This window comes from Eriocheir sinensis, chromosome 2 (assembly GCF_024679095.1).
Source record: "Eriocheir sinensis breed Jianghai 21 chromosome 2, ASM2467909v1, whole genome shotgun sequence".
NCBI lineage: Eukaryota > Metazoa > Arthropoda > Malacostraca > Decapoda > Varunidae > Eriocheir > Eriocheir sinensis.
This window is the reverse complement of record NC_066510.1, coordinates 20267694-20292693: the sequence shown is the minus strand read 5'-3', so window position 1 is coordinate 20292693 and position 25000 is coordinate 20267694. Positions and strand designations below refer to the sequence as shown.

The window sequence follows — 25000 nt, the reverse complement described above, 5'->3', positions numbered from 1 at the left end:
TAAAGCAAACAGGTGTAGCCAAAAGAGAGGTAAAACCCAAACACATCCAAGAGAACGGTCACATTATGATGCACTCCTTTGACTTCCATTCAGGAGCAGTAAGTAGCGGGCTTTTTTTATATTTTTTCTTTACGCCCTTGAACTGTTTCCTTAGCTGTAAAAAAAAAAATTATCAGTTATACGTCTTTTATTTTTACTACACTGCTTCACACTTTAAAAGGATTCCAGTACACCTTTCACACTCTTGTATTTCTTAATCATCCCTTCTGTTAGCGTTTTCCTACACCCAAATACACATAAAATACCTTTTGGACACATTCAATACTGGAGACTGCAGAACGCTTAACCTCAGACCTTGCTATCATTTCCGATTGGGGCAGAAGGAACCTTGTGTCCTTCAATGCCTCAAAAACTCAATTTCTCCACCTATCTACTTGACACAATCTTCCAAACACCTATCCCCTATTCTTCGACAACACTCAGCTATCACCATCTTCAACACTAAACATCCTCGGTCTATCCTTTACTCAAAATCTCAACTGGAAACTTCACATCTCCTCTCTCGCTAAATCAGTTTCCTCGAGGTTGGGCGCTCTGTATCGTCTCCGCCAGTTCTTCTCCCCTGCGCAGTTGCTATCCATATACAGGGGCCTTGTCCGCCCTCGTATGGAGTATGCATCTCACGTGTGGGGGGGCTCCACTCACACAGCTCTTCTGGACAGAATGGAGTCTTAAGGCTCTTCGTCTCGTCAGCTCTCCTCCTCCTACTGATAGTCTTCTACCTCTTAAATTCCGTCGCGATGTTGCCTCTCTTTCTGTCTTCTATCGATATTTCCACGCTGACTGCTCTTCTGAACTTGCTAACTGCATGCCTCCCCCCCTCCCGCGGCCCCGCTGCACACGACTTTCTACTCATGCTCATCCCTATACTGTCCAAACCCCTTATGCAAGAGTTAACCAACATCTTCACTCTTTCATCCCTCACGCTGGTAAACTCTGGAACAATCTTCCTTCATCTGTATTTCCTCCTGCCTACGACTTGAACTCTTTCAAGAGTAAGGTATCAGGACACCTCTCCTCCCGAAATTGACCTCTCTTTCGGCCACCTCTTTTGATTCTTTTTTAGGAGCAGCGAGTAGCGGGCTTTCTTTTTTAATTATTGTTTCCTTTTTTTGTGTGCCCTTGAGCTGCCTCCTTTGTTGTAAAAAAAATAAAAAATAAAAAAATAAAATAAATAAAAAACTTGTAAGCAAGGACTATCTCAAACACTAAAGGATTCAAGGCAATATGACACATCCTCTAATAACTTTTAACACACCAGTATATGTATCAAAAAGTCATGAGAGATTTAGGGCATCCACAGATATTCCAGACGCTTTTAATGCATTCTGCCACACCCGCGTAGGACATTTAAACCTCTTGTCACACACGCTCAGGTCTTTAAGTGCATCCCAAGCATATCCCAAAGCATTTCGCCCCACCCTTGGCCCGATCTAATACTTTCTAAACCTCTGGCATACACTAGACAGGTTTGCAGAACGTTGAATGCATCCCGGGCCGCTATTTCCGAAGTGAATGCATGATTGTCACCTCCCTTGGTCACCCCCATGAGCCGCTGAGCCGTGGGTGACACGCGCGTCGCAGCTCACAAACTAACAACATAACCCTTTTCTTATCCTTCTCTCTTCTGATCATTCTTCCGACTAAAGGTAAAATGTAATCTAGTGTAACCTAACCCAACCTAACGTAACCTTAACCAACACCGGGCCAGAAACTGAACATATTTACAAGTCTGGGATAAGCTGCCGGGACAAAGGTGTGACTAATTAACTATACATTGCATTAACTTTCGCAAAGGTATAAGACAAAAAGAATTACACGAATGCTTTCTTCTTTCTATGTAAGTGACCTCTGAAAGCTTATTTTTATGCAACATTTTGTAATCCGGACACACACACACACACACACACACACACACATGAAACAACTTAATATGCACATCGCCACACAACTACCACACCCCAACCACACCCCAACCACACCTCCTTCAGCCCCGTGAGGAATTTCCAGCACCTTTCCCTCACTCCTTTCTTCCCTTCAGCCCCTCGCAGCTTAGCAGGACCCCCCCAACCATCACCACCACCCCGGGAAGGTATATAAGGGGGGAGCCAAGCCGGTGATCTCATTTGGCTGCAGACGCCGAGACGTGCAACATGGGAGGCGCTGCGGTGCGTCACGTGAAGTTGTACTATTCATTAAGTTGTGCATTATAAGTGGTGGTGGTTGTGTTCCATAGTGTGTTGTGTGGCGTTGTGTTGCGTGTTGAAGTGATGAGTGTTGCTGAGAACGATGCCCCTTTGAGGATGAGTACACGTGATGTGGTTTGTATACTGTTGGAAATTAACCTGCCTAAAAAGATATGTACTGATTGGGTTTGTTGCGTGTTTTTTTTTTTTAAGGGTGGGGGTCGTGATTGTTGTTGTTGTTGTTATTATTGATGTTGTTGTTGTTCTTACTGTTGGTGGTGTTATTGTTTTTGGCAGTTTGTTTCCTCTTGTTTTTGATGGTTTATAATGTTCATCTCTTCTCCTTCCTCCTCCTCCTCCTCCTCCTATTCATATTCCTACTCCTACTACTTCTACTTCTACTATTCATATTCCTACCCCTCTTCCTCCTCCTACTACTACTTCTACTACTACTACTACTACTACTACTACTACTACTACTACTACTACTACTAATAATAATAATAATAATAATAATAATAATAATAATAATAATAATAATAATAATAATAATAATAATAATAATAATAATAATAACGTTCCTATCACTGCTTTTTCTTCTTCTTAATTTTCTACCCCTCTCTCCCTCTCCTTATCGCAATTACTCTCCCTTTCTAAACAAGCCCTCCCTAACTAATGCGTTCCTTACTTATACGAGGAAGGAAAAAAAGAAAGGGCTGTCACTGTTGTTGTTTTATTGTCGTTGATGATGGTGTTATTACTGTTGTTGTTGTTGTTGTTGTTGTTGGAGGAGAGAATCTGTAACGTATATCTTTGTGTGTGTGTGTGTGTGTGTGTGTGTGTGTGTGTGTGTGTGTGTGTGTGTTACGAGTCTTCCAGTCACTAGCGCATATACAACTTTCTCAGTGACTTGTCTTAACATCATTACTACTTTATACTTTCAACGAAGGGGAAAAAATAATGGAATAAGGAATAAGATGGAAAAGGTCAAGCAGGAGAGAGAGAGAGAGAGAGAGAGAGAGAGAGAGAGAGAGAGAGAGAACTGTATAACGGGAGAGAAAAACCTGAACTATACAGAGAAGGAGGAGTAGGAGGAAGAGGAGGAGGTGGAGGAGAAGAACAAAAACAAAAACTAGAATAACAAAAATAAGAACAAAACAAAGAAAAAAAATAAGAAAAGAACAAAAAGAAACACGTAGAAAAGCATTGAGATCAAGAAGGAAAATATAAAAGCCAAAACAAACATAAAAAAGAAAGCAGGAGATGAAAACACAGTGAGAAGAAAAGTGAATCTGCCACAATGCACTACCTTCCTCCTCCTCCTCTTCTTCCTCCTCTTCTTCCTCCTCCTCCTCCTCCTCCTCGTGACAATGGGTGGACGTGAGTGGCGTGCGGAAGGGTCGGGCGCGGGAAGGGAAGGAGGAAGCGTCGGAATGATTTTAGTAAGACTGTGGGAATCGTGTCGTGGCGTGCCTGTGTGGTGATGCATACGGTACGCTGCTCTGCCCGCCTGTCTGTCTGTCTGTCTGTCTGTCTGTCTGTCTGTATGTATGTGTGTGTCTGTCTTGCTTCCTTCGTTCATAAAGTTACACCAAATGAGAGAAAGACAAACAGGTACAAAACCGAAAATACAATATAGTTAGATAGATAGATAGATAGATCCAGATAGATAGATAGACAGATAGATATAGAGGGAAAGAGTAGTGAGTTTTGCAAGCTATCAATGCAACACACACACACACACACGATAGAAAGGAGAAAAAATATTACACACACCTTTTTTTCTGTTTGTGTCATCGTTGCATTTCATAAAACACACAAAAAAAGAAATTGCATGAGTTCGCTATATTTGGCTGAAACACCATCACATTGAGGAGTAGGAGTAGTAGTAGGAGGAGAAGGCGGAGGAGGAGGAGGAGGAGCTAAACAGGTGAGAGGAGGCGAAGAACAGGTGTCGTTTCCTTTCCACTGGCAAATTATCTAAGTCCCTCCGGTGCTCAGGTGTAAATTACTCCACAGGTGACTGAACATGCGGCCAAGCACCTAGCAGGGTGGAGGAGGAGGAGGAGGAGGAGGAGGAGGAGAGGTAGTAGGTAAAAGTATAGTAGACGTAGAGTAAAGGTAGATGAGAGGAGGTGAAGTAGAGTTAAAGGAGGAGGTGGAAGAGGATTCAGAGGAGAGCTAAATAAACGGTAGAGGTAGATAAGAGATAGAGGTAGAATACAGGAGGAGGGAGAGGTGGAGGAGACGTAGAAGAGGTAGAGAAAAGAAGGAGTAGAGAGAAGGTTGAGTTAGAAGAAGAGTAGAAGAGGAAGAAAAATTAGAAGACATTTATAAGAGGTAGAGATAGAAAAGGAAGATGAGGAAATGAAGAGGAGGAGGTAGACTAGAAGTAGAGGTAGAGGAGAATGAAGAGGAAGAGGAGGAGCCAGGGTCACGCACTAGCTCACCCTTGCGTAGTGTTGCATCAATATTACTCATTACATTGACTAACACGACCCGATACAAACTACGCGGGGCTGATGCAAGGGTGCGGGAAGCGTGCGTGTGTGCGTGTGTGTTGAGGGGGGAGGGAGCGGGGTAGGAGGGAAGGGAGAGGAGGTAGGGAAGGAGGGCAATGAGGGAGAGGAAGGAAGAATGCTATAAAGAGATCAGGATGTTGTGGTGAAGATGGTCCGCTTGTGTGTGTGTTTGTGTGTGTGTGTGTGAAGGTCATGTCCGCGTGTTGCAATGGTAAAAAAATAACAATAAGAGTCATGGATATTGAGGTTATAGTGTTCACTGACCTGGAGGGCAAAAGAAAAAATAGAGGAAGAAAGAAATAGCCCGAATGTATGTCTAAGGAAGTGAATATCGAAGAGTTTATACAAGTACTAAAAGAATGGAAGAGGATAAACTATTGCCATCATAAGAAGAAGTGGACATCTCTTTTCTATATATGGTTGTTTGAATATGGTTTCTTAATCTAAAACCGTTTAAATAATGAGTAAATTCACACACACACACACACACACACACACACACACACACACACACACACACACACACACACACACACACACACACACACACACACACACAGGTAACAAATGAAAGGCAGGAAGGTGTTGTTATGATGTGTGTTACGTCCGCAGGTAAAGAAATACACAGGTGAGAGGTCAAGGTATATATACGTAATAATTATGTATGTACTGTCCACTCACATTCCCAGGTATACATCGTGAACCTAGATACTGCGGTTTTCATCATTATTGCTTTTTTTTAACCTTATTACCTTTTTGAGTGTTACGTTCGTGTGTGAAGTCTTGCCCAACCGTGCTAGTGTTATGCAAGGCCAAAGGTAACACATGATCTGCATACCTGTGAGTGTGTGTGGGGGATTGGTGTGTGTGTGTGTGTGTGTGTGTTAAAAATAGTGGTGACATAACCTTTTGTCTATTTTTTTGTTCTTTTTATCCTCCTCCTCCTCCTCCTCCTTTTCGAGCAGACAGATAAGAAGCACGTACAGAAAAAAAAATACTTATACTTTCTTTCGACACACTTCAGGTCACCCAAATGATGACTAATTCCTCACACTCAAATATTTATGGTGACCAACATTCTCTCTCTCTCTCTCTCTCTCTCTCTCTCTCTCTCTCTCTCTCTCTCTCTCTCTCTCTCTCTCTCTCTCTCTCTCTCTCTCTCTCTCTCTCTCTCTCTCTCTCTCTCTCTCTCTCTCTCTCTCTCTCTCTCTCTCTCTCTCTCTCTCTCTCTGTCTCTCTCTCTCTCTCTCTCTCTCTCTCTCTCTCTCTCTCTCTCTCTCTCTCTCTCTCTCTCTCTCTCTCTCTCTCTCTCTCTCTCTCTCTCTCTCTCTCTCTCTCTCTACCGGTTTTCCGAGATATAAGCGATGAGGTATGAATTCTAATTAACACTGATCTCGTTTTTCTGTTGTTCTTGTTGTTGTTGTTGTTGTTGTTGTTGTTGTTGTTGTTGTTGTTGTTGTTGCTATTGTTTTGCGTGCAGAGGTTTTGATGATTGCGAGTAAAACGAAAATAATTAGACACGAAACAAAGAGGATTAGGTTCTTAGCGTGTGTGTGTGTGTGTGTGTGTGTGTGTGTGTGTGTGTGTGTGTGTGAATAACCTCCAACCATTTAAACGAACTCGACTTTTCTTGTATGTACTGAGGCAAAATTTTCGTTCCGTTTTCTTTCCATAACTCGAGTGAAACAGAAAGTGAAGCATTACGATAACAAGGCGACCACGCGGAGCTACTTTCACCTCCTTCAGCGATAATCGTATAAGCATTCAAGTCTGCACTAAAAATGGACTTCCTTCATAAACAGGTATAGATTACTCGTGTCATTTTCCTTCCATAACAATCTTTTATGAGACTGAAAGAGAGGGTACAGAGAGACGAAAATAAAGGCGATAAATGATTTTCCAGTCTCTCTCTCAGCGCAAAACATTCAAAATATTCAAATGCGCACTTAACTTTTTTTTTTTTTTTTACATAACGGAACAACTTCACTATCCAGGTTCAGTTTAAAGTCTTTCAGGACAAAATATGTAAACTCTTTCAATTCTGCAACACAAAGTGGAAATTCGTACTTTTTTAGCCTTCCCTCGTGAAGCCCAAAGTCTAGTAACCCGAAACATTCATTTCATCCAAATCTGCCTTAAGCGTGAAACATTAAATTATTCAAATCTGCTCACATTATAGCATTCAAATCTGCCCTGAGCGTCACATTAAAACATTCAAATCTTGTCACATTAAAGCATTCCAAACCTGCCCTTAGCGTGTAACATTAAATCATACAAATCTGCTCACATTATAGCATTCAAATCTGTCCTGAGCGTAACATTAAAGCATTCAAATCTTCTCACATTAAAAGCATTACAGATCCGCCCTGAGCGTGAAACATTAAACCATACACATCTGCTCACATTATCGCATTCAAATTGCCCTGAGCGTCACATTAAAGCATTCCAAACCTGCTCTGAGCGCGTAACATTGGAGCATTCAAATCTGCACCAACATTTGTACTCGACGGGGGAAATTTGTACCTCCTCAACCCTTCCCACGTGGAGTCGAGACTGTGCATGGTCAGCCTGGGGACAAGTCTAGCTAAGTACACCTTTGTCTTCGCTAATGAGGCAGAGCTGGGAGGGGCGGCGGCAGGTGTGTGGTGGGCCGTCAGGTGGGTTGCTGCTAGTGTTACTGTTGTTAGTGGTGGTGGTGGTGGCGGTGGTGATGATGGTGGTGTGTTGCTGTTGTTGTTTTTGACGATGTTGCTGATGATACATATTTTGTTTTTCTTTCTTTTGCTTTTGTTTTCAATGGTGTTCGTGACAGTGTTACTTTTGTTGTTAATGTTGTTTTAGTTGTTGTTGTTGTTGGTTGTGGTGGAGGTGGAGGTGGAGGTGGTGGTAGTTGTGGTGGTGGTGATGTTTCTTAGCTATTCTTGTTCATCATGTTGGTAAAGGTGATGTTTTTGTTGTTTTTGTTGTGTTGTTACTGGTGTTGTGTAAAGTTGCACCGGTTTACTATTGATGGTTTTGTTAACATCAATTCTCTATTCTCATCTACTTTTATACTTCTCTCCTTTATCCCCTCAACTTTATTTATTGCTACTGACAGTTATTCCATTATATAATTTCTCGTAATAATAACATTATGCCAAAAATCGTTATCAAAGAATTTTTATGATGGGAAAATTCTTTGTCAATCATCTGCTTTCATCTCCTTACACAGCTAATAAAAAAAATATACCTGTCGCCGTGCATACCTGAGGCAATGTTAGGGTTGTTGGCACGGTCGTGGAGGGGGGCCAGGTGTGTGTGTGTGTGTGTGTGTGTGTGTGTGTGTGTGTGTGTGTGTGTGTGTGTGTGTGTGTGTGTGTGTGTGTGTGTGTGTGTGTGTGTGTGTGTGTGTGTGTGTGTGTGTGTGTGTGTGTGTGTTGCATATGACCTTTTTTCCTCCTCCTGTTTATAAATACCTCAGTTTTTTGTATTAGTGTAGCTTTATTTATTTATTCTTATTAGTATTTTTCCTCCTTTTCTGCCACTTTCTTGTATAGGTTTAATACACACCGCCGTCCCTTTGTCCTCCCTTTCCCTTTCATTTTTCTCGCCCGCCTAACCACTTTTTAAACCAGTATAGCTCTAATACACACTGTCGTCCTCCTTTTCCTCACTTTCTCTTTCATTTTCCTCTTCTGTCAGACTTTTTTTTCCACCATTATAACTCTATTATACATTGCCGTCCCCTTGTCCTCCCTTTCCCTTTCATTTTCCTCCTCTGATACTAATTGTTTCTTATTTAGTATGCCTCGTATACACCCTACCGTCCCCTTGTTCTCTCTTTTCCCTTTCGAATTTTCTCTCTGCCAAACTTTCCTCGCAAAACTAACGCCTCTCTAAACTGATATGACGCAACACCAGGTAGATATACACTTATTAATGGTCACTTTTACTTGTCTCTTATATTAATATGCCTTTTATACACCCTGCCGTCCCCTTGTCCTCCCTTTTCCCTTTCATTTTCCTAATCTGATACTAATTGTTTCTTATATTAGTATGCCTCTTATACACCCTACCGTCCCCTTGTCCTCCCTTTCCCCTTTCATTTTCCTCTCTGCCAAACTTTCCTCGCAAAACTAACGCGTCTCTACACTAGAACAATGAAGGATGATATAAGAACATTTGCAGAAGCAGGATGGAGTACACTAACATCACACAGAGATATGACGCAACTCACACACCAGGTAGATATACACTTATTAATGGTCACTTTTACTTGCTTTAACAGTCAGAGGAGGTTCAACACACACACTCTAGAACATAATAAACTCTTTAACAACCCAATAAGTGTAGGCGACATGACAGGTGCAGCGAAGAGCATTGGATCCCACTCACTTCACTCATCGCTCAAGACTGCTAATTGTCTTCATCATCATCATCATCATCTCATTGTCGTCTTCGTCATTGTCATCTCATTACAGCAGGTCACCACGCACGACAAATATAATCACGTCATTTTCATTCTCTCTCTCTCTCTCTCTCTCTCTCTCTCTCTCTCTCTCTCTCTCTCTCTCTCTCTCTCTCTCTCTCTCTCTCTCTCTCTCTCTCTCTCTCTCTCTCTCTCTCTCTCTCTCTCTCTCTCTCTCTCTCTCTCTCTCTCTCTCTCTCTCTCTCTCTCTCTCTCTCTCTCTCTCTCTCTCTCTCTCTCTCTCTCTCTCTCTCTCTCTCTCTCTCTCTCTCTCTCTCTCTCTATCTATCTATCTATCTATCTATCTATCTATCTATCTTTCTTTCTATGTATATATCCATCTATTTATCGATCAGCATATCTATTTTGCTGTATTTCCATTTATCCCAATATATGTCTCTCTCTCTGTCTCTCTCTCTCTCTCTCTCTCTCTCTCTCTCTCTCTCTCTCTCTCTCTCTCTCTCTCTCTCTCTCTCTCTCTCTCTCTCTCTCTCTCTCTCTCTCTCTCTCTCTCTCTCTCTCTCTCTCTCTCTCTTCTCTCTCTCTCTCTCTCTCTCTCTCTCTCTCGGTCACTCCCTCCTAAGTAACTTTCTCCCTCGCCGAAGACAGTTTCCTTTAGGTTACTTTCCCCCCGATGGTGAGGCGGCGTGCTTGGGCCTCACCGTCATCACACTCACTATCACTCATCATCATCATCATCATCATCATCATGCACAATATCAAGACCACAATGAATAAATGAATGGTTGTTAGACGAGCGATTATTTTCATTTTCTTTGTCTCTTTCTCTCAGACTATCTCTCTCTCGACGCGGAAGTCAAGTCATATTCCCTTATAAACAAAACAAACAAAAAAATGCAATTAACACGTAATCGTCAAGACTTGAACGCTAAAAAGTATTACGAAACATTAAAAAAAATCGCAGTAAGCCGGTTTCCGCGAATGTGTGAAGTCAGGAAGAGTTAAGCAGCTCAGTAATTTGGACGAAGAGGTGAGCGTGGGAGAGGAGAGGCAGGAGGAAGAGGGCGAGGGACCGTGGGAGGTAGTGGGAGGTTGTGAGAGAGTGGGGGATGTATGAAGCAGGGTAGGGTTGGGGAAAACAAGGAGGAGGAGAAAAACTGAGGAACATAAGTGTGAGAAAAGTTGAAGTAAAAAAAGGGACGAAAAGGAGAAAGTAAGGTACAAAGAATGAAGGAAATGCATACTGAAAGATGGGAGAGGAGAGGAAGAGATCAGGGAGAAGGGGCAGGAAGGGTGAGAGGAGAAAACAAACATTAGGCAAAACATGGGAAAGGAAGCGAGAGAACAAAAGAAAGGGATGGAAGATGACAGAGGTGAAGGTGAGGAAGGTACGAGAATGAAGGGAACAAAGAGAGATGATACAAGTAAATAATATAGATAGATAGATAAATAGATAGATAGAGAGAGACAGAGGGAAAAAGATACAGACAGACAGACAGAGAGAAAACGGGAGGAGGAGGTGACTGGAGGTGTGTTAGGTATACTATTACATACTTCAGACGCAACACCTGTCGTGGAGAATAATTTACCTGTACCTGAAGACACTCACAACCCGACATTACGAATACAATGATAAAAACATTCCCTCCTCCATCACTTCACTTTCCTCCTTCTCTTCCTCCTCGTTTTTCCTCCTCCTCTTCCTCTTTTGCTTTCTCCTTCTTCTCCTCCTTCTCCTCCTCCTCTTCTTCTTCCTCTTCCTCTTATTATTATTATTATTATTATTATTATTATTATTATTATTATTATTATTATTATTATTATTATTATTCCTCTTCCTCCTCCTTTTCTTCCTCCTCTTCATCTTCTTACCTCTTATTCATCTTTTTTTTAATTTCTCTTCTTTTCTAACTCTGATTCTCCTCTTCTTCTTCTTCTTCTTCTTCTTCTTCTTCTTCTTTCTCCTCCTCCTCCTCCTCTTCCTCCTCCTTCTCCTCCAAGCGTTAACGTTTTCCTCGTCTTCCAGGTGGCGGCGGTGCTGGTAGTGGCGGGCCTCCTGCTGAGTGGCTCCCAGGCGGCGAGCGAGCAGGAGCAGCCGAGCGACGAGGTGCTGCAAGCCGTCACGCTGCTGCAGGGGGCATCGGGGCACCGAGGGACCTCCGACAAGGGAACGAAGAGGCCGCTGAGAGGCCGCCCACCAACCCCCTTCAATAACGACAATGCAGACGGAGGAAGAGGAAGAGGAAGAGGAGGAGGAGGAGGAGGAGGAGGAGATGAAGGAGGAGGAGGAGGCAAAAACGACGAAGTTACTACCCCATCGTCGACATTTGGGCTGCGTGAGAGGGTTGTCAGCACAGCGGCCACCACTCAGCCACCAGCCAAGCGAGAGCGGACACGGACCAGCAATAACAAGAAGGAGCCGCAGCCCAAGCGTCAGGAAGACATATTGAAGGTGCGGCACCCAAAGCGTCAAGAAGACATCCCGAAGTTGCCGCAACCCAAACGTCAAAAAGAAATCTCGGAGGTGCTGCAGCCCAATCCTCAAAAAGAAATCTCAAGGGTGCCGCAGCCCAGTCCTCAAAAAGAAATCTCAAGGGTGCCGCAGCCCAGTCCTCAAAAAGAAATCTCAAGGGTGCCGCAGCCCAGTCCTCAAAAAGAAATCTCAAGGGTGCCGCAGCCCAGTCCTCAAAAAGAAATCTCAAGGGTGCCGCAGCCCAGTCCTCAAAAAGAAATCTCAAGGGTGCCGCAGCCCAGTCCTCAAAAAGAAATCTCAAGGGTGCCGCAGCCCAGTCCTCAAAAAGAAATCTCAAGGGTGCTGCAGTCCAAGCGTCATGGAGACATCTCGAAGGTGCCGCAGCCAAAGCGCCAAGCAGACATCTCGAAGGAGCCGCAGTCCACGCGTCAAAGAGGAAAGCCAAAGGCGGTGGAAAGTCAGGCCGCTGGCGACGAGGTGGTGGTCTCGACGACATTCAGAAATGGGAGTCGCGGCCGAGCCAGGGTCGTGAAGGTGAAGAGGCCGGTGAGTGGCGAAGCTGAGGGGAGGGAGTTAGAAGTGAAATTGGAAAAAGAGGTGGAAGAAGAGAAGGAGTCGGAGGTGAAGGAGGAGGCGAAGGAAGAGATGGATCTCTCCGTTATCACGCCTTCCAACGTAGATTTACTAGGGACCTGGGGCAGACGACTGGCGCCCCTCGAATCTAAGTCTCACTCCCTCAAGCCTCTCGCTGTGTCTTCAGAGACCAAGAAGACGCAGCCTCCACGCACCCGCCGCCCTGCTCGCCGCCCCTCCACATTCACCACAGTCTCCCCCACTCCCACCACTACCACAGAGCCCGAGGCCACCACCTACAGGCCCACCAGAAGACCGAATCTCTTCCCCAGTAGGCGCCGCGGACAGAACAACAGAAACAGACTCACGCCACATCGCAACGGTACCAGGACTCCCCCCAAGGACACTCTACTGGGGAGCAACACTGAGGACGACGACGAGGAAGATATCGAAGTGTTGGATGATGTCCCGCGCCTCCCGCAGGTTAAGCCTCTCTTCACACCCACGCCTCCACCCTTCAGCTTCCTAACGCCGCGCCCCACGCCCCTTCCATTGCCCCAAGTGCCCACCGCCACGCCAGGTTTTTTCGGCCAACCGGTTATCACCACCCACCGCCCCCCAATAACCTTCACCACACCGGGCACTCTGGGTACTTTCACTTCTCTGCCGGGCACCTTCACCTCACCTATCGCATTCGTCACCACCCCCTTCACGCCTCTTAGACTCACCCCTTCCAGCGTCCCGGTGGTCAGCTCCCCGTTCTCGTCTCCCCGCCCCTTCCTGTTCACCCCCAGTGTTACCACCTCACCCTTCGCCTCCGTCACGCCAAGCATCTTTACAGCTATTAGTCCAGCTGTACCACCTTCCCCCTCGTTATCTTCTTCCTCCCCCTCACTTCCTTCCCCTCGAGCCCCATTCATTTCCTCCAATCCGGCCCAGTTTCCAGTATCCTCCTCACCACAGTTACCATCGTCATTTCCTTCTGCATTCACCACCACCAACTCCCCCTCCTTCAGCACGCCGCGGCCACTCCTCGTCACCACCTCTCATCCAGCCTTTGTCACCACCTCCCGCCCCTCCTTCTTCACCACCCCCCGGCCGTCCTTCTTCACCACATCTGAACCTTCCTTCAATAGGATTCGAAGACCAAACATCGTCAACTCTTCTGGCCACCCTTCACAGCCATCCACCCCGAGACCTTTTTCTTCGCAGCTTGAAAACTCGAACCCTGGACTGTCAAGCTTCTTCGAGTCCTCAAGAACACAGTCCCAGCCGCACGAGCTCTCAGGACGACAGCATTCAGTGTCCACTCAGTTTGGGAATACGCCAGGGCAGCAGGGACGGCCAGGAGCACCCACCAGTTTCGTGACATCGCACCAAAGCCCCCCGACGTTGCAGCCTGTGCCTTTCCGCTCTCTCCCTTCTGCTGGAGTGTCACGGCCCTCGCAGTCTCCCTTCCACCAGACAGAGTTCTCCTCCCCCCATCGAGTCTCCCCAACCTCCCCGAGCTTCTCCCCGACTCCCACACCCTCCAGACTGGGCTTCACCTCCTTCCCATCGGCGTTCGTTTTCCACCAGCCTACAACACCGACCCCTAGGCCTTTTGTTACTGTGTCCACGCCGCAGCCATCCTTTAGGACCCCGGAGAACCACGTTGATCCTTTCCATTTCCAGCAAGATGGCGGGACTGACCCCTTCAGCTTCCTCAAGACAGAGCACCAGCAGAACACAAACTTCCTTCCTGACAGATCGGAAACACCACCACAGCACACGTCGTCCGTCTCAACCTCCTCCCCAATGGCGCCTTTCTTCCGCTTCTTCTCCACCAGGCCACCTCGCGCGCCCTCAACCACCCTTCCACCAGCTTCCGCGAGTCATTTTAGTGGGTCCTTCCAGAGTTTCAATGTTCCGACGCCTGCATCGCATTCACAGCCTCAGGACACGATCCCCGACGTCTTCCCACACCCGACGACGCAGACACCGACGACCGTTCTTAGCCCAGTGAACCTCCTCCCCCAAGACACGTTCTCCCCACTGAAAGACTCCGTTAACCTGAACACTGCACCCAAGACACCCCTCCCCAAGCCCAGAGCTCCCCCGCCCGCCTCGCCGTTCTTCTCCGCCTTTGGTAGCTTCCTCCCTGGCGAGGCGGGTCAGGGGCCGAAGGATAACTTTCAAACTAAAGGTAATGTCGACACAAATTCACGCAGTCCACAAACACTAGTCCCCTCACACACACCTGACACACACATCACACATACCCGCCCCTCGCCCACCCCTGCCCACCGAAACCCCAACCCCAACACCTTCACCCGCACAGGAGGCAACACACGTGACCGGACAGTAACACGGGGCAGAAATACACACTTGGGCAATAGTAACACGCACCACATTGCTGTCACTGCTGCACCTGCTACTGATCCTGAAGTTGATGATGAGGTTAATATCTCCGCACACCTAAACAGAGATATTTCTCGACTTAGCACTATCAGCAGAGGTAGTAGTAAGAGTAATAGCAAAAGTAACAGTCCCTCCTCTTTTGCCTCCTTCAATTTCTCTTTCGGCAATAGAGAAGTTTCTGCTTTCAAAAGTGACAGGACTCAGAGCTTCAAAGAAAACGGAGATCAAACAACGGTAAATAATCTAAACGCAGGAACCCAAAATGACGAGGGAGACTTAGCTATACCAAGCGATGAAAACAGAAACACAGAGAACGTTAGTGACAGGGACGGAAGGAATGAAAGAATCGACAGTAAAGACAAAATCAACACAAGCAACACTCGAAACAGGAACAGCAACACACCTAACCGCCCCATTATTAACAGAGGCAACACAAAATTTCTTGCTGTCGAGGAAATACAGGAAATCATTGAAGGGGAAAGGGAGTTGTTAAGTGGAGGGAAAAGAAAGAATGATTATGATGATGATGAGAGCGAGGAGAGAAATGTAAGAAGCGAAGGAGAAGGGGAAGCAGAGGGAGAGAGGGCCGAGGATGAAGATGAAGAAGGAGATGGGAATGAAGGAAGTGAAGAGGACGTTCGTAAGCTCCCTTCACCCCCTGTCATTGAATTCGGGGGTTTTATTCCGATGAAAACCAACCCCACGCCACTCCCTAAGCGTGTCCCTTCCCCCCGGTTAAAGCACTTCCTTCGTCCTTCTCCTCTTCCACCCTCAGCCTCCTTCTCCTCCTCCTCCACCTCCCCTTCACCCTCACCTATCCCTTCACCTCGTGCAGTTCCCATCGGCAGCAACCCCTCCCCCTCCCCCTTCTCAAAGCCCATCACCCTCCTCTCCTCACCCTCCTCCAAGCCCATCACCCTCCTCTCCTCCCACTCCTCAAAGCCCATCACCCTCCTCTCCTCCCACTCCTCAAAGCCCATCACCCTCCTCTCCTCCCCCTCCTCAAAGCCCATCACCTCCCTCTCCTCCCGCTCCCCTCCCCCAACCAGCATCCACCCCCGAATCACCACCTTTCGCGGCCCCCTCCCTTCTTTCCTTCAACACCCAACCACAACACCAACCACCACCACCACTACCTCCTTACCGGATCTCTCTCTCTTCCCCAACACAGTGACGACCACGAACATCAGACCACCACGACAACGACCACTACCCCCTACGACCTCGAGACGACAGGACGGCCCCCACCCCGACACCGACGCCCTCCCACCACCACCACGACCCCCGCTCAGTCCTGCAGGAAAGAGTGACGATGAGATAATGCGGTCACTCTCCCAGCAGTCCTCCGTGACCGGGAAATCCTATATCTTCTTCCGCACCGGCAATAACATGTACCAGGTAGTGTGGCAGTGATTACAGGTGGGACAGGTGAAGAAGTTAATCCTGCCTCCACGGTTATCCCTATCTGATGTAACCTGTGCTCTCTCTCTCTCTCTCTCTCTCTCTCTCTCTCTCTCTCTCTCTCTCGTCACAGGTGGTCAGTCTCGGCAAATCTAACTGTAGGAGTATTCATGTCATTCCTTGTGTCTAGTCAAGAGTTCAAAGCGGCTGGTGGTGCGTGTGTGTGTGTCATTGTGTGGGGATATGCGTCTCTCTCTCTCTCTCTCTCTCTCTCTCTCTCTCTCTCTCTCTCTCTCTGTATGTGTGTGTGTGTGTGTGTGTGTGTTGCTATAAATCTTCCCATCCATCAACCTAGCAGGCTGGCGAACTAAATATATCAATGCCTACTTCCATCCCTCAAAAGGACGTGTAAATAGTTATGGTAATGCACTCTATATTATTATGTCTATTTTTGTAAATAAATACGAACACTTGAAAAACAACTTTTGTGTACCCTTCTTGCATGGACCGGTGTACCAACAGAAAACTGAGGATGTATAGGATAAACTAATGAATTCTGAGGTACATCTATGCTCAGACGACAGAAACCTTAGGACCAGAGAACCAACAAACTGCCACTGAGACGCTGCATCAGTGCCCTAGTATATGTCAAGAAGGAAAACTGACGATCGAGTAATTTTTTTATATTTTTTTTATTAAGGTTGGAGCCTCGTCTATTCTCTTACAAGTATGTTAATCGAAAGAATTGGTTGGTGTCTGAATTCATTTGTGTGCATTTACGTTTAGCGCCATTATTTCTTGTTCGAAAAGGGCCATCCATCATAAACAATATATGTATCGTCCTGGACATATATTCTTTCATCTTTTGTTAAGCTCTAATGATTGACTTAAATATGGGCAAGTATTGTGTAAGGAAGGATAAGGAGGAAGGAGGAAGGCGAGGTGTGAATGCGGCTTTCCACATAACGGGTTGATATGCACGTTACAATGCTGGTCCTTCAGACTAACTTAATATTGCTGCAAAGAAATTCCTGCTTTTTGTCGCCATATTAAAAGTTTCTTATTATCAATCTGAACATTAGGGTCAAAAACTTATAATATCATCCCTCCTTATTTTATTTTCTCCCCTCCTCCTCCTTTCTCTTTTTCTTTTCATATATTTATCTTTAGCTTTGGTTAGGTTAGGTTCGGTTGGGTGGGATTATGTTAGGTTAGGGTTAGGTTAGGTTAGGTTAGGGTTGGGTTGAGGTTAAACATTTCGATGGCCAAGCTCACATACCTATTTGTCAAGGCTTTCGTAGAAGTTTCGGGCATTTCCGGGGGTAGTTCTATGACCCTGATTGTAGTTTGGTTGTTCCTCTGTATTGTGAACCTAAAAGACACTCATTAGGACTCGACTGATCTCCTTTTTGGCCTTCGGAAATGGTTGATGTGAGAAGCGGAAGCGTTTAAGAATGCCGAATTTATTATCTGAAGGAGTGAAGGAACACCCAGGAAGAGTAATGGGAATGTTACGTTAAAGAAAAGAAAAGAAAAAGATGAATAAATAAACACTTTTCCAGTATATTTTTTCAAGCTCAGGGTCGGGAACGTGAGTGGCTGCGTACGTACAAAATGCTAATGGTGGCGAGGCTCCGCAAACAATGGCAAAACGAACTCTCATCCCTGCCAACACAGCAAGAGTTTCAGCGTCGGCACTTTACCTCTTGGGAAGGCCGCAGGACTCCTCTCAGTGAAGTTGGTGGAGGGAGGAATCTGAGGAAGGAAAAAAAGTATACATGAAACAAAATTAATGGAATATTGCCAGTTATTAAATCCCACTTTCTTCTGCAATGAAAAATATACAAAAAACTCTCCATAACTCCGTATATTTAACTTAAAACGGTTACTAATCATCACTACACCTTATGTTAATAACTATTGTGAGCAGCTAGCATCCTTGTTAAGACAGCAGCAATAGTAGTGATAGCAGCAGCAGTAGTAGTAGTAGTAGTAGTAGTAGTAGTAGTAGTAGTAGTAAAAGTAGTAGTAGTAGTAGTAGTAGTAGTAGTAGTAGTAGTAGTAGTAGTAGTAGTAGTAGTAGTAGTAGTAGTAGTAGTAGTAGTAGTAGTAGTAGCAGCAGTAGAAGTAGTGTTAAGGTCGCAACTCGAGGAGGGGGAGGAAAAGGAGGAAGAAAAGAAAGGAGAAGACGAGGAGAAAAGGTCGAGAAAGACTAAAGGAAGGTGAAGATGAGGCATGACTGGTTCTGTTGTCAGGGTGATAAATACACGAGAGAGAGAGAGAGAGAGAGAGAGAGAGAGAGAGAGAGAGTTATATAACCGAAACATAACCCTAGAGGCCTAGACGAAATAAGGTGACGTAAAAAAGAAGAAATAATACCCACATCCTTGATATTTTCTTTTCTAATTCTATAACAACTTGAAGAGATAACTGGATCTTAACTCATCAAATATTAATAATAATAATAAAAATAATAATAATAATAATAATAATAATAATAATAATAATAATAATAATAATAATAATAATAATAATAAACAATGATAGTGAGCAATGATTACAGTCATGTGCCAGGCTGCGCCACAAGCACGACTTCTAAACAAGTTTACATATTCTTCTTGTCTGAATGTGCATCGTCATTTTCTTTACAAGATCATGTACATATGTATACAAAGGTCAAAGCCATTCAGGAATCATTTAGTAAATCACTGACGAAATATTAATCAACAATTACCGCATCATGATACCAACCCTGCTGATCAGCTGAGCCATCTCACCAGGTAATCGATCGTAAACATACTCATTTATCATGTACTAATCTAACATGCCCAATTATTTGTCACATAGGTACCGCTATGGTCGAGCACAGGTGAAAAATTCGATGTTTTACCCCCTCAGCAATTCCTGTATATTTACATGCTAAAATTATCCAAAAACATCCTAAAAATAAAAAAATGAAATGTCGTCTCTCTACTCTGTCACCTACTTTTGGTTGTTTAAAGAGACAGGGGTTTAACCCACTGACACGCCATCGGCCTGTATTCCTGGGTATGTACGGGCTATTATGCCTTGTTCCGAGGCTGTGTGCGCTCTGTAAAATGTTCACATAGGGTGGAGCTGGCAACACCGAGTTTCTAGAGCTTTTTGGAAACCCTAATAACGCTCCCTCCCTCCCACCAAGCAGAAACCCTGGAGGTAAAATGGACATGTTTCAGGTCAACATATTTATTTCAAATTATGTCTGTATGGATAAAATAGGCCCTAAATTCAGCTATGGTAATATTTTTTCTTCACGTAAAACAGTAAATGTGGTATAAAATATGGATTAAAGTTGAGGAAAAATCACGCGACTTGGAAACGGGTGCTGATTGGTCGTGACGTCACGCCAACTTTATGGTTCTCCGAGATTTCATATTGTGGTGTATGTTTCGTGTGGCTAGCAATACCTGGAGATGTAACCGCAGTCGCTGGTGCTTCGTGCCAGTGTGCAAGAGTATATATGTACGGGCAAAAGTACTCCACGTAAGATATTTCTGTCTGTGCTAGTGAATCCTGTAGTAATATTAAGTCAACCTTGATTATTCTCTTTAGTTTCCCCTCGGACTAACTTTTAATCGCGAACTCAACTATTCTCTTTACTGTCACGTCCTCTGATTATAAAATATTGGTCTGCATTCGTTTTCTTCTTATTCATCTTCCGGCGTTGATTCTCTCTCTCTCTCTGACGTTCCTGAGCCATTATTTTCTCTAGGTAAGTTTCCCTCATACTAATATAAATTCAACCTTGATTATTCCCTTTAGTTCCCCCTCGGACTAACTTTTAATCGCGAACTCAACTGTTTTCTGCACCTCAGTACTGTCTCGTCCTATGATAATGAAATATTTGGCTACATTCGTCTTCTACTTATTCACCTCTCTCTCTCTCTCTCTCTCTCTCTCTCTCTCTCTCTCTCTCTCTCTCTCTCTCTCTCAATAAACATATATACTTTCCAATACGTTCATACATACACCCTCTGAGAACCTATAGAGGTTCTGCATCTGACGTCATTAGTGGGGTGCGGGGGTAGCGCGGGCCTGCACGGCCATCTTGGTGGTCAGTGGTGGTGGTCACTTACCAAAACAAACCTTGGTGGGGGCTGCACAAGTGCTCTGTGTGTTCGTCATGCGATACGTATGCTGTGCGGTTGGATTTTCTAACCGACACGGGAGAGATGCTGTGTCATTTTATAGATTTCCAGCGAATCCAGAAGAGCGGGGGAAGTGGATAGCAGCTGTGAAGAGGGGAAACTGGTGGCCGGCTGCTTCATCTCGACTCTGCAGTGCTCATTTTGTCAGAGGTAAATATTACAGGCAAGAATGATCAGATTAATAGATGAGGTAACACTCATTTAGGTATTGCCCCGGGTCTCCTAGCTTATTGTGTGGCGGGGGATTACTCTGGAACGGGATTTACATGAGCTGGCGGAGATAAACAAGCTAGCGGAGCTAAACACGCATGGCGGCGCTCAAGCAGGGGGAGAAAATAGAAAAGGAAATTCATTGGAGGCAAAGTGCACACAGCACAGAGGGACAGAGCTCAGTGCCAGGTGGAGTGTACGCAGGGAAGTGACCAAGAGTGCGTAGTGTAAGGTGACTTGCCGTCACCTGCCCTCACCTGTCGTCACTTGCCCTCTCCTGTTTGCCTGCCTGTGCTGCCTACCTGGGCCTACCTGGGCATCACTGGTCAGCAACAGGAGATCGGCCAGGCAGAGGGACAGCCGTGCAGTCAACCCACCAGCCAGACAGTCAGCCAACCAACCAATCAGCCAGTCAACCAGCCAGCCAGCCAACCAATTAACCAGTCAGTCAACCACCCAGTCAGTCATCCAGAAAACCAGTCAGCCATCCAGTCGGTCACTTAGACAGACAGTCAGTTTACCAATCAGCCAGCCAATCAACCCACCATCCAGCCAGCCAGCTTGAAAGCCAGTCTACCAGTCAGCCAGTCTATTGGCTATATACCCAGTCAGTTAGTCTATCAACCAGCCAGTCTTCTGGCCAGGCTACCCACCAGGCAGCCAGTCACTCAACCAGCCAGACAGACAGGCAGTCTACCATCCACCTCAAGGCTCTTGTAGGCCTTGAGCGACTGCCCTGTAAACAGCTTGCTCTTGCTGTTCACCAGATAGCTATATATATCATGGTATCCGATGTTGGGCAGGTCGTTTGAGGACGAGCAGACTCGGGGTGTTATCCTAATAAACAAGGGTCAATACCTCCAAAAGCACTGATTTTTTCGATGTATCTTAGCTTCGCAGCATTCTCAAGCGATTTCGCGTAATCACTTAACACAAATGATGCTGAAGGTCATGCCAATTGCCCGCGGGACTTGGGGATGAGGCACACGTGGTGCGTCTGCTCACTCTGCTAGGGAGGTGACCACCAGCGGGTTTGCAGACGACGCACAAGGTGCAGACGACGCTATTTCGTGACGTCACTGCAAAACCTCTATAACCCATTATTCAAGGAGAAGTTTTGAGGTACTCTACACTCTACAGAGCAGAGGCGAATCGGTTGATTTAACTCCCATTTTAATAATATAATATATTTCCAACACTCTTAAGGTGTTCAGTAAGCACCTATAACATACCTGTTGGGCGCAGTTTGGAGCTGGAGTGGCCATAGCTGATAAAAAAAAAACAATGGACACAACACTGGTACTGTCGTCTGCTGTACTCCACTGCATATATATATATATATATATATATATATATATATATATATATATATATATATATATATATATATATATATATATATATATATATATATTCTCTCTCTCTCTCTCTCTCTCTCTCTCTCTCTCTCTCTCTCTCTCTCTCTCTCTCTCTCTCTCTCTCTCTCTTGTCCCTAAAATATAAGAATGAAGTTAAAAGAAAATGAGAAGGACTTACCCTGCTGTGCTTGTTTGGTGTGTAGCCGTCCCTCCTGATAGCGCGCAGCCATTTTTGGGAGAGTTCCTCATCTTTCGGGAAAGAAAACACGTGCACTTTTGGGCCGTTCCTGAAGTTTCCTTTACAATTCGGAACTGCACACGTGTTAGGCATAACCAAATAACATTGATAGCAAAAATAAACCAGTAAGAGACACTGTTTTGTGGGAAGGGATGGCTGGAGAGTAGCGCGCAGTGACCCCAACCTGACCTGGGAAGAAACTGAGGAGTGCGGGCTAACCTTACCCTCACCTTGAAGAAAGGCTCAGGTCAGCCCCCCCCATCGCCTAGGCCTCCCATCGCCTAGGCCTCCCCTCTCGTAGGCCTTGGCAGGGCATCCCCCATCTTTTGGCCGTAAATTTGACAGTTCGTCGGCTTCACCTCAATGAATGGGATTAGAGGGCCGTGTCGACTCCACCAATTCTACTTCCATGGCAGAAACCTAAGTTCCTGGGGGTGGTGACCTGTCCTAGGCAAGTGTGATTGGTGATGAAATGTTATGGAGGGAGGGGAAGTGCCCGCTGCTGGGAAAAAAAAAAAAAACTATCCTGTAAAGTAACTTGCTCATGCCCCCAGCAGTGAGGTAAATGAAATTTACCCGTAAAACCACCTTTGAGTGGTTTGTATACTGCTACCCCATGGCGATATTCCCACTATAAATAGTAGTAAATATTAAAATAATTTGATGGTTCTTTGTGAGGATTATCTATATAATTTGATATATGAAATATATGGAAATCATTGAAAATGGGTAAATACAGAGAGAGAGAGAGAGAGAGAGAGAGAGAGAGAGAGAGAGAGATGCATTATAAAACTTAAAATGGCGATATCTCAAAACACGATTTTTTTACTTATAAAAATTCGTGGAGAGTTCAGAACTTAATATATTTATATTGTGCTTTGGCATGATTGTTCAGGATGATGGATACAACAATCGTATAGGATTCTGGGTTTTTTTTTCAAAAACAGATAGCAGGCGTGCAAGATGGGGTAAATGGCATGTTTTTTGCAATGAGCAGTCATGCATGATCAAGCACTGGCGGCATTTCATGAACTATGAGGAGTTTAAAAAAAACTAAACCTATACAGTTATTAGGCTATCAGATAAGTATACACATACATAAGCAGTTTTCTGTCATACATATTATAATATTGGCTGTGTCATGATTTTCATAAACTTTGTCATGCGGTCATGCCACTGCATGACACCATGCACTTCTTTATTTAACGGTGCATTCAGAATGAAGTACAAGCATCACTGAATATATCCCATTTATTTCAAGTCTAAGCTGCTGTTGTTGTTGTTGTTTTTTTATGTGTACATATACACATATACACATACCTCAAGATATATAAACACGTATTGATGACCTATAATTTAGCAAATTATATACGGCGGAGCGCCAAGGGAGTTGAGTGGCGCAGTTGCAGTTGTTGCCAATTAGGAGCTGCCACGCACCCGCCACCGCCGCCTCCGAGTCTCACGAACATGGCTGCGTTTCAAACATCCAAGATCATACATAGTTGAATTAAGAGCACGACGGTTTTTTTCTTTCTTTTCGGTCAGCTGTAAGCTAAATTCGAGTAAAGTCCAGAAAGGCTAAAATGCATCACCATCACCAGCATCTTCAGCCATTATTGCAGGATACTGCATTTCCAACATTCTCCACTACGCATTGCTCTGATCTTTCATTCCATGCCATTACTTGTTGGCTTGTCAGCTGGTTGATTTTAAAAGACTGCCATAATTTTCTTTGTTTTCGTCATCATTCCTGCCATTATAAGCTGTCTATACAGATGATTGATTGTCCCCATCCTGCTGTTGAAGTCTGGTCAGGTGCGTGCAGTGGAGGCTTCGTCCTCAGGTGGGGCGTCATTAAGTCTGCCAGGACCAGACTGTGCAGTCTGTTCCCAGGAACAGCGAGTCATCTGTCTCTTTGCTCGTCGATGTGCAGCAGGTCTGCCGCCGGTAGACCGGCGGTCTGCCATGCGGCCGGTCGAGTCTGGCATCCGACGACGACCTGCTGCCGGAGAAATCGGAAATCGTAAAATCGTATATGGTCGCCGATTACCGCCGGTAGACCGCCAGCTGACACGCCGATCCCGCCGTTAATGAGCTATTTGTGTCCGGTCGGTCCCGATTCGGCCGATCAGACATCAGGGGTCATCGCGACCAGGACGAGAAGGAGAAGTAATGAGCCTTTACCTTCCCTTTTCCATCCGCCTCGCACTCCACCTCCCGCACACCTCACACCACCAACCTCACACCACGTCCCTCCGTTGAAAATAAATTACCTACCCCACTTTAATTTCATTTTTTTTTTTATATAGTTACACTTTGTAATTTTAATATGTACATTTTCAGCCTAACGGCTGCCATCTGCGAAATAAACCGATTATTATTATTATTATTATTACATACACGCACTCACACATCATTATTTGTTGGCTGATCAGCTGCTTAATATTAAAAGATTGCCCTAATTTTCTTAATTTTCGTCATCATTTATGCCAATTAGCGTACAAGATGGGGTAAATTGCATGTACATGTTTAGAGTCTAGAAAGATGATTGATTATAATTATATAACTATTAATTATGTAAAACTTTTTTATTTTTTATATATATTTTACACAGAAACAGCGAAATGTGTTTGGTTACATAATAATAAAAAATATTATTATATATATGGAAACAAAACATTGCCAACACATATTGGCCAAATGTTAGTACTGAGGTTACTTTACATTGTCCAATGAACAAATACATCTTTAAGGGGCGCATAGTCTTAGAAAGCATATGAAGTTGCATATTTTTGGCTGTAAATTTTACACAATAAAGTAGACTATAATCTAACATCTCTGGCAAAGTTTGAGCCTGATTGACGAAAAAAAAAATTCTTCTTTTTTTTGGAAATTTTTTGACCGAATTTGAGTTCTAAATAACTTTTTTATATATGGGTTTTCAGCTTTTTTGTTCATTGGACAATGTAAAGTAACCTCAGTAC

At 44.8% G+C, this 25000-nt stretch overlaps 1 protein-coding gene across 2 annotated transcripts; it reads left to right on the top strand.

Annotated features, from left to right (window-relative positions):
- Positions 1-2191: 2191 nt before the first annotated feature.
- Positions 2192-16486, top strand: LOC127001278 (uncharacterized). Of its 2 annotated transcripts, XM_050865654.1 has the most exons (3): positions 2192-2228; positions 11203-14407; positions 15794-16486. In XM_050865654.1, the coding sequence occupies exons 1-3, from the start codon at positions 2214-2216 to the stop codon at positions 16033-16035; spliced, it is 3462 nt and encodes a 1153-aa protein (XP_050721611.1). In that variant the 5' UTR covers positions 2192-2213; the 3' UTR covers positions 16036-16486. The 2 variants fall into 2 exon arrangements, with proteins under 2 accessions (XP_050721611.1, XP_050721602.1); XM_050865645.1 differs by having other exon boundaries at positions 11203-16486.
- Positions 16487-25000: the final 8514 nt, after the last annotated feature.